Here is a 10555-nt window from a genome sequence, read left to right as displayed (position 1 = left end):
TCTGTTTCTTATCCTTAAATCCAATCAGCATCAGCTATAGATGCATTGTGTTTGTTATAATCATAAATGAAGTTACCAAACTTTTCCTTGGTTTAATCTCTGTCGACAGATGGTGAAATCTCTCGGGTTTTTACTTCTTTTTGGCAGTCTAGTGTCCTTACTGCCTTCTTTTTTTTCTTCTCTCTTCTTGTAACAGTTCAATATTTCAATGAATTGGCCCCACGCCCTATACTACTTTCTGGTGACAAAGTTATGAAATATTTAAGTCTGTTCCACAGAAACAGACTTCAAATTGCTTGGCTATCTGAATAAAAACGTAATTGCACGTACGTAGCATGGTTATATAACTCCGGATGAGAATAATATTAGATTTACATGGTAATATGTGTCACTCCAATCCAGCAATACATGCATTACTTAAATATGCCGAGAGTAGCGTTCATCACTTGATCGGCAACGATGCGGTTCATCCTCTCGGTTGGGTGGAACGCATCCCAGAAGACATACTTGTTGGCATCCTGGCATGTGAACACACTCCTTGTGTTGCAAAAGTATCCCATCTCAAAAATTCCAGTGGCGCAACAGCCGGATTCTGCGTCCTCAAATCCTGCACGCCATGTAAACACATCAGAGTTTGATGGCCAACCTAACTAGCCAGAAAGTAATTGAGTCTATATATATATATATATATATATATATATATATATATATATATATATATATATATATATATATATATATATATATATATATATATAGTGCTTGTGCCCTTCATCCTAGCTTCAGCTTAATCCAGTTCCTTATCATCAATATTTTTCTTCTTCTTTCGAGGGAAGTTAACTGATAATAACATTTGGGACCGGTTTAATAGTCACCCCCCGCCATCTTCTATTTAAACCATTCAAGATCAGAACGGTGCGAGAATTTATTCTGTTGTCCACCGTACTTGTGGGATGGAGCCTGATCCGTTGGACCTAGTCCACCTAATAATTTCTTCATAATGATGCTGGTTTTAGGCATCAGTATTGTCCGTGCGCGTACATGCATGTACATCTATTGATCCTTAATTTTAAGCCGCGACTCTTATACCAAATTCAAAGTTTTGAGCTGAAAATAGCAACCCAATTGGAGCAACTTATTAATCATGGAAAGGCCACCACCTAGTTACGGTCTTCATGAATCTAGTGAGGGATTATTGTACAAAAATATCTCAATATTAGTTTTCGAACACATCTAAAAGTGGTCCCCTAAATGAAAAATATGCGACCGCCCACTTATGAATTATGCTTGCAGATGCATCTATAACTTGTGACAGTATTGATATTGGAGGTGGACCACAGTGATCCACCGTCTGATGCCAACGCCAAAAATGTTGGCATTTATGTGATGATGGATCATTCATTGGTACCCGTTAGTGGAAGGGCGTGGGAGAGATTTTGTTTGAACTCACCATATGTCGATGGCGTCCGGACGACATCCAAGAAAACTTGGTAGATATCGCTGTATACGATTCTGATACCATGCAATTCGCGGTTAAGCTTTTCGATCGAGAACTGCAGCTTGCCGTTAAAATCCGACGCCACCTTGTTGTACATCTCGTTGCAAGCCCCGATCATCGGATTGGTGGCTCGTTCCAACGGCAAACACCCCATCGGAAGGATGCCGGCGAGGTCTACTTTGCGAGCACCCAACTGGTAGATTTCCCTGACGAAACCTTCAGCAATGCCGATTAGGAAGTCCTGGTACTCTTCCACGGTATACTGCGAGCGCCGGCCGCAGGGCACCATGTAGTAGTTCTCGAGGAAATCATTAGTTCCCAAGCTTATAATATACAGAGCCTCGCTCAATGTCTCTTGGGCCTGGGCTTCCCCTTGGTAAGCCTTCAGCTTGCCACTGAATTCTTTGAAAAACTCCAATTGCTTCCATGGAGTTAGGACGGACTGCAGAAAGAAGCAAGCTAACATCACATGAAATTATAACGCGGAATTGCGGGCCAAGGACTTACCAGCACGTCAGATGTGGTGTTGTCGAAGCCGCTGCCGGCGGAGGCGAAGCAGACGCCGGAGGCGAAGTCCTTGATGCCGTACTTGGGATCGAGATAGGCCGGCACGGCCGGCGGGAGCCCGAAGGCTTCCGAGATGAAGTCGGTCGCAAGCCGCCCGTTGCAGAATCGACCTGTGGGCTGACCGCCGATGAAGTCCCGGCCGTAAGGCTTGAAGTTGCTCCTTGCGGTGGTCTGTATGTAGTTGTTGTTCCCGGTGTCCACCGACGAGTCCCCGAAGATGATGATTGCCGGGACTTTGGCAGCGATCTCAGCGAGATGCAGCAAGAGCTGAAGCAGCAGAAGCCAAGGCAGACTGTTTGGTGACATCTCCAACCAGGAAGAGAAATGCGGAGGCGAGTGGGGTAATGACTAAATAGTTGGGTTGGTGAGAACTGCAGAGAAGCTAAGGCGCGCCGTAAGATGACAATGAGAGGCTCGTAAAAAAAATATGGTTCTGACTTCTGAGGTAACAAAGGGTGGTGGGCTATCTAACAGCGAGAAAAATGATATGATTCTAGAACGTGCAATGGTTCCCAACGGCCTGCATGCATGGATGGCCAGAATTTCAGAGTGGGAAACGCTGCTGAGAGTGAAAGAAAGGGACGCTTGAGGTGTTTCCGCCCAGCAGAAAAGGGGAGAGCATTAATTTAAGATATCGTTTAAAGGCTCTCGCTGTTCGGTTGCTCGGTGCCGGTGAGCTAGCTGTACCGTCTTGGCCGTTGGATTTAATTCTTTTTAAAATCCTCTATAGTATGCAATTCAGTGCCATTCTTTTGCCTCTGATTGAAGGTGTGGCTTGCTACCAAGATGATAGTACAGATAGAACGGAGCTTTAGTTTCACCGGCACGGTTCAGATTTGAAATGCACGGCATCGATTAAAAATGAGGACCGAATGTCTCCCGCTTGGATATGCTCGGTGGGATCGCTATCTGGTCCAGCTGTCATTGAGGTGGTACTGGGATAACATACTCACACGTGGGATGGCCCAGTAGAGAAAAAGGGTCCAGTGGAGGCTGCTACACGGGTTGAATTTTTTTTTAAAAAAAAAAAACCGAAAAAGGTGTGACTCGAGCAATGCTGTTGATTAAAGTCTCCTTATGGCTCAGAGAGCTGGGACCACAGGGGCTTAATTGGGCCGTGGTGTGTAGGAGGCAGGCTATCCCTGCTGTGTGTCAAATCTAACAAGACTTTTACGTGAATGCTAAGTAACAATGTTGTTCTTTCATCTAGAAAGTATGGTTAGTATAATATATAATTAGGGTTTGCATCATGCGCTGGTACAATAAATGTCCAGCACCAATCAAGTAAATGGAAACTTGAATTCATGGTCTGTCTGACTCTGCATTATTCGGCCGTCTTTCCTCCTTTTTTATTTTTTTTTTTTTATATTATAAGAATGATTGATGGTGAGAATTACAACTGTCTGATGTTGTTATTAGAACCTTATGCTACATGCTGTGAATTTGATCACATCTTGGACTGTGCAAATGATTCAATTGATATAATTATGTCTATTGCTAAAAGAATTAATCATGGTTTATGCTAATAAGGAATGAAAAATAACTATTATTCTTTGCTGATGATTGTTTGTTGTTAGCCTGAGCGACGAGGCAGGCTGCCCGGACCATCAGGAAGACCCTTTGGACTATTGTGCGGCATCTGGGCAATGGGTCAACCTGGACAAGTCAGCTGTCTGCTTCAGTCCGAAGACAAAAGCAAGAGTTAAGGATGCCATTATGGAGATTCTGGGAGTAGGTAAGCAGGAGGGCACACTGAGATACTTGGGGGTTCCGATCTCGGGATGGTGCCTCAGCAGTGGGAACTGCTCCTCTCTAGAGCTTAGCATCAGACAAAATTAGAAGGGTGGCAGTTGCACGCACTTTCCATGATGGGTAGGGTCACCTTGGTGAGTTCGGTTCTCACATCGGTTCCGATTTACTTGTTGTCCAACGCCATACTCCCAGTGGCGCCATTGAGGACACTTGAGTAGATATTCAGGAACTTTATTTGGGAGAGACGTGATGACAGAGAAGGGATTCACCTAATAGCCTGGGAGGTAGTGTGCCAGCTGACCAGGACTGGTAAACTGGGGGTGCCATCATTAGTGGCTATGCGGGAGGCCCTATGTCACGACCCCCGCCCCGTTCCCGGCGGGCCGCCGCGACGGTCCTAGGGTGCGGGTAGGCATAAGGCCACCAGCCACCACGTAGAACCCTACTACCTATCAATCATCCATAAATTCTGAAAAATTTTGGCATGATGCATGCACAAAATGATCACCTTTCCTATGGTGACCTGTCAGGATTATCTCAATACATATAACACACTACCTGTCAGAGCAGCAATCACATAATCTGTCACATATAAACCTGGACAATATATAGCAATACATTATCACAGGCACACAACTGATCTGCACACATATATATACCTGCTTCCCAATCCATCCATGGTCAAACCCATATCCACAACAGGATCTATGACTGTAACTATACACTATATACAATAGAAGGTTTATAATACACCAAAAGGGGATAAACCTCTATCTACATTATACTATACTATACTATGGAGCGGCACAGCTAGCAGGCAATCTCTAACCCTGCTCTTCTCTATACAATACCTGCCCTGCAATCAAAAACACCAAACTGGGGAGTGAGTATATGAATACTCAGTGAGTGGAGTAGAGAGTACTATGCACATGAGACAAGATATAATCATGGCTCGAGGTAAAATCTCAAGATCAATAACAAGATGAACATGAACTCAACATAAAGAATATGGAGTAAATCATCAATATCACCACAATCAATATCAACTCATCTGAAGCATATATGGAATAATCAAGTCAACATATATGCTACTCATGAATATGTTCAACAGGTCGTAGTACTGAATCATATAAATCAGGTGTCAATAGGCTGAATCATCAACAAGACAGCTATCGGGAGGTGGGTTTTACGCCCCAGGCGAACCAGCAACAACTCCCTACTGTCACATGCATACATCGAATATGACACCACACCAATATGTAAATCATCACTAGACAGCTGTCGGAAGGTGGGTTTTACGCCCCAGGCGAACCAGCAACAACTCCCTACTGTCACATGCATATGCAGGATAAGACACCATACCGATAACATAAATGCTAGACAGCTGTCGGGAGGTGGGTTTTACGCCCCAGGCGAACCAGCAACAACTCCCTACTGTCACATGCATATGCAGGATAAGACACCATACCGATAACATAAATGCTAGACAGCTATCAGGAGGTGGGTTTTACGCCCCAGGCGAACCAGCAACAACTCCCTACTGTCACATGCATATGCAGGATAAGACACCACACTGATCATATAAATGCCGGCCAGTATCCAGAACAGAAATCCATCTCACATCTACATACTAAACGGCACCTCGCGGGAATTCTACATCCGCGGAAAGCCATACTGCACCTCGCGGGGTCTTACTATGCCCGGCGGCAAGCAGAATATAAGTCGTAGGACCGGCCGATCCTACGCCTAGGGCCGTGTCCCCCCCCTAGGAAGGGACTGGGCTCCGCCCACCCAGAAGGCTACTATGTGCACAAAGGCCGATGTTCAACCCCATCGACTATAGGTGTCCTGCAGATACTGCCAAGCCATGCATAAATGCCATAATGCACCCTCCCAATACTCTACTAAAAAGGAGTATGATCAAGACTACCACTCACTCGACTCCGACCCAATCATAAACTAACATCAGGGTTGGGAGTGAGGGGTCAAGGGTGTGCAATGCAACTCAATATACCATGAGAAGGGCTCTACAAGTCTTTGAAATGGAGGAAATGAAATAAATTTACAAAAGAAGTCATTTCACAATTTGGAACCCATTTAATTACTCATCTACCCCTCGTAATTCCTCTCAATGTTCCCTCAAATGCATGTACAGAATAATCAAGCATGGAGAACAAAACATAGAGGAATCTACCACAATATCAATCAATATGCTCAAGTGGAATCAATTCACACTTGGCGACATTCATGAAAATGAATTAAGGATGCTCATGGTGCAAAGTACATGACTCCCACTCACTTGTCAATCCGGCACAGCCCTGATACGCCTTCAAAAATCTACAGCAGGCAGTGGGAAACTTCTTCCTCTTGTTCCCTAGCTTCTTGCCCAACTGTGACATGCATTTACAATACATTTAGTCTTGTATCAAGGGCTATAATCTACGTGCCAATTATAACATAGGGAACTTTAATTGATTCAACTCCCCTGTTCCCTAAATCTTTTCTTTTCTTTCTTCTTTTTCTTTTTAATTAATTAACTCACCATTTATGTGTATTAGGGACTCCTTTGCATGAGTACAAGGTCCCTTTTTGCTTGATCTAGGCTTAATACTCTATTATAGCATGAAATCCCCTATTTTCCACCCGGATGAACAGTAACCCGAACTGACAGTGGGTTACTTCATCCCGGTTTTGATCCACTTTCAGGACTCCAAATTTGATGAAATTTTTACCTAACATTCTACACTCATAGAGGATTCCAAAGAGATAACATGCATCATCATCGGAGGCCGTTTGACCCCCTAAATAATTCACCGAAGTTGAGACTTCGACACAGTTTTTCCGTAGTGCCGGAAAAATTTGTCAAAATCCGATTCTTCCTCTTTTAACCGCCTCTACAACCCTTATCCGACCCCTCTAGACTATATTCACCCTTTGTATAGCCTAATGTCATCAAAAGACTAGATAGAGATGGATATTTACCTTTTTCTTTTTGGAAATCGAGGTCCTTGCGTAGAGGAGAAGGAGATCTACGTTTTTCCCTTCAGCTGGAAGTGCAACCGGGATCTCTTTCCTCCTCGAATCCTCTTCCTTCTTCTTTCTTCTTCTTCTTCTTCTCTTTTTCTTTCTTTCTTTCTTTCTTTCCTCTGTTTCACGCCTGAGAACCCCCTCCCTCTTTCTCTCGGTTTCATTCCAAAAGCCAGCTCAAACCCTCCAATTAAATCACATCAAGATACTATTCACCCTTTTTTTAATATTATTAAATTCCCATTTTGCCCCTAACACTTCAACATATCTACGGTTATGCCATTAACTTTTGATTCCTTTCCAATTTTACCCTTACCACTTCAACGCATCTACAACTATGTCATTATCTTTTCATTCCTTCCAATTTTACCCCTCATATCAATTTTAAAGGACTATTCTATCCTTTTTTATATAAAAAAAATATTTTGGGGTTATTACATCTCCCCCCCTTATATAAAATTCGTCCTCGAATTTAAAAGAGTAAATTACCTGATTACTCAAAGAGGTGAGTATATCTACTCTTCATATTCTGCTCGGTGTGGTATTGGGAATCAAATAAATTGGAAGTGTTTACCTTCTATTTCTACCACACAGGTAGGATACACATACTTCGCTTTTATACTATCCCCTACAGGTGTGCTAATAACTAAGGGAATATGCATCAATATCTTATCCTTAGCTAACTTTTTAGCAAAATAAGGGGACACAAATGAATGGGTAGCTCCAGAATCAATAACACTCTAGCTTTTAATCTTATCAATGAGGAGCATACCTGTCACAGCTGCATTTGATGCCTGTGCCTCCTGTGGATTTACCGTGAACACCCTTCCTTGCCCTCTGCCTACTGGAGCTGACAGTTGAGATGGTCCAGCACTCTGCTGTGATGTTTGTGCTTGACCTCTACCTTCTGCCTACAGGCTCCCTACTACTAGGCCTGTCCATCTGCACAGAAGGATAGGATGCCAAAGGCACAAACTGCTGAGGTGGCACCCTGCGGGCATTCTCTGACAAAATGACCCGGCTGTCCACATCTGTAGCACACTCCCTGACCCATTCTGCATCTGCCAGGGTGCTGCTTCCCACATAATGCCACATACTGGCCATGATTGGAACCTAGATTCAGTTCTGGCCATAGTGACTGGAGGACGAGGTACTGATGGTAGAAAAGTATCTTGTGATTGACCTCTTTCCCTCCATTTCCTCTTACGTGGGCCAGGTGGAGCTGAGCGTACAGACTGCTCCATCGGGCCCTCCGAGAGATCTACTCCCTCAGATCTATCTCTACTGCTTTGCCCTTTCCCCATACTCATTTTCCTCTGTTCTCTTTCAGCTCTTTCCTCTTTGTTTCTGGTCTCCCACTGTTTTGCTTTATCAATCAGCCTAGATAAGGTGGGGACCTCTACTGCCAGTACTGCATTATAAAGCGGGGAAATCAGACCCCGCCTGAATCTTTCTATCCTGGCAGCTTCAGTGGGGATGATGTAAGGAGCATACTTCCCCAATCTAGTGAACTCACGAGCGTACTCAGATACGCTCATTCCGGGCATCTGCTTCAGCCTCTCAAACTGAAGAGCCCGATTTTGCCTCTCAGCCGGAGACAAAAACTCATCCATCACTGCTTGCCTGAACTCTTCCCAGGTTGGAGGATTCCTACTGTACAATCTGTCCTCCATATGCCTCTGGTACCAGTCCCAGGCATCTTCCTTCATTGTAAGCCCTACAAGTTCTATAGCTCTTGCATCAGAACAGGGCAGTCTCCGTATCATCTTTTAAGTCTCCTCCAAGAATCTCTGGGGATCTTCACCTTCTTTCCCCTTAAACTCCGGGGTTCTGAGCCTAAGAAATTCCTGTACAGTAATCCCCTCATCATCTAGAGCCCGCCTGGCCAAACTTCTTGGCACAGGTACAGGAGGTGAGATGGATACTACTGATGGGGCAGGAGATTTTCCCCGAGCAATCTGCTCCCTCAGAGCCTGATTCTCCGCCAAGTAACTGTTCCATCAATGCATCTCTACTTCCTACCTCTCCTTGATCAATCAACTCTCTGCCTGTCTGCAGGAGGAGATTTTTCTCTTTGGGGCTCGACATGGGCGGAAACCCGCATCCAATGCTATATCTGGCTCCATCCTCTTTCCAGGACGAGCATGTCCTCTCCTTGGAGGTATTCTTTATATGTCTCTAAAAGAGTTAAAAAGAGAGGACAGTCGTTACACACTGAGTCATAATATATTTTTACTGAATTGTAAATGACTCATAAATTAACATACAGAAAAACCTTATGCTCCATAGTATAATCCTATACTTAATCCTGACTCATCCTATTGCTCTGACAGGACTCTTCTTAACCTTTGCTCTGATACCAAGCTTTGTCACGACCCCCGCCCCGTTCCCGGCGGGCCGCCGCGACGGTCCTAGGGTGCGGGTAGGCATAAGGCCACCAGCCACCACGTAGAACCCTACTACCTATCAATCATCCATAAATTCTGAAAAATTTTGGCATGATGCATGCACAAAATGATCACCTTTCCTATGGTGACCTGTCAGGATTATCTCAATACATATAACACACTACCTGTCAGAGCAGCAATCACATAATCTGTCACATATAACCTGGACAATATATAGCAATACATTATCACAGGCACACAACTGATCTGCACACATATATATACCTGCTTCCCAATCCATCCATGGTCAAACCCATATCCACAACAGGATCTATGACTGTAACTATACACTATATACAATAGAAGGTTTATAATACACCAAAAGGGGATAAACCTCTATCTACATTATACTATACTATACTATGGAGCGGCACAGCTAGCAGGCAATCTCTAACCCTGCTCTTCTCTATACAATACCTGCCCTGCAATCAAAAACACCAAACTGGGGAGTGAGTATATGAATACTCAGTGAGTGGAGTAGAGGAGTACTATGCACATGAGACAAGATATAATCATGGCTCGAGGTAAAATCTCAAGATCAATAACAAGATGAACATGAACTCAACATAAAGAATATGGAGTAAATCATCAATATCACCACAATCAATATCAACTCATCTGAAGCATATATGGAATAATCAAGTCAACATATATGCTACTCATGAATATGTTCAACAGGTCGTAGTACTGAATCATATAAATCAGGTGTCAATAGGCTGAATCATCAACAAGACAGCTATCGGGAGGTGGGGTTTTAACAGCTATCGGGAGGTGGGTTTTACGCCCCAGGCGAACCAGCAACAACTCCCTACTGTCACATGCATACATCGAATATGACACCACACCAATATGTAAATCATCACTAGACAGCTGTCGGAAGGTGGGTTTTACGCCCCAGGCGAACCAGCAACAACTCCCTACTGTCACATGCATATGCAGGATAAGACACCATACCGTAACATAAATGCTAGACAGCTGTCGGGAGGTGGGTTTTACGCCCCAGGCGAACCAGCAACAACTCCCTACTGTCACATGCATATGCAGGATAAGACACCATACCGATAACATAAATGCTAGACAGCTATCAGGAGGTGGGTTTTACGCCCCAGGCGAACCAGCAACAACTCCCTACTGTCACATGCATATGCAGGATAAGACACCACACTGATCATATAAAATGCCGGCCAGTATCCAGAACAGAAATCCATCTCACATCTACATACTAAACGGCACCTCGCGGGAATTCTACATCCGCGGAAAGCCA

The 10555-nt window shown here is 44.1% G+C and overlaps 1 protein-coding gene across 1 annotated transcript; it reads right to left on the bottom strand.

Moving 5' to 3' along the window:
- Nucleotides 1-305: 305 nt before the first annotated feature.
- LOC103718868 (GDSL esterase/lipase At2g04570-like) lies at nucleotides 306-2458 on the bottom strand. The gene is made up of 3 exons (XM_008807868.3): nucleotides 2006-2458; nucleotides 1451-1940; nucleotides 306-607 (listed from the first exon to the last, which is right to left on the bottom strand). The coding sequence occupies exons 1-3, from the start codon at nucleotides 2369-2371 to the stop codon at nucleotides 414-416; spliced, it is 1050 nt and encodes a 349-aa protein (XP_008806090.1). The 5' UTR covers nucleotides 2372-2458; the 3' UTR covers nucleotides 306-413.
- Between the last annotated feature and the right edge of the window lie 8097 nt (nucleotides 2459-10555).

Source organism: Phoenix dactylifera, chromosome 1 (assembly GCF_009389715.1).
Source record: "Phoenix dactylifera cultivar Barhee BC4 chromosome 1, palm_55x_up_171113_PBpolish2nd_filt_p, whole genome shotgun sequence".
Classification (NCBI taxonomy): Eukaryota; Viridiplantae; Streptophyta; class Magnoliopsida; order Arecales; family Arecaceae; genus Phoenix; species Phoenix dactylifera.
The sequence above is the reverse complement of the archived record's forward strand: the minus strand, read 5'-3'. Positions and strand labels throughout refer to the sequence as shown.

What these genes read in the sequence shown, in the direction of transcription:
- LOC103718868 (XM_008807868.3), bottom strand. Translation starts at nt 2,371, where the DNA reads ATGTCACCAAACAGTCTGCCTTGGCTTCTGCTGCTTCAGCTCTTGCTG. An exon ending in ACACCACATCTGACGTGCTG is followed by an intron (nt 1,941 to 2,005) that starts GTAAGTCCTTGG and finishes TTCTTTCTGCAG; the next exon opens with TCCGTCCTAACTCCATGGAA. An exon ending in CCGGACGCCATCGACATATG is followed by an intron (nt 608 to 1,450) that starts GTGAGTTCAAAC and finishes CATGGCGTGCAG; the next exon opens with GATTTGAGGACGCAGAATCC.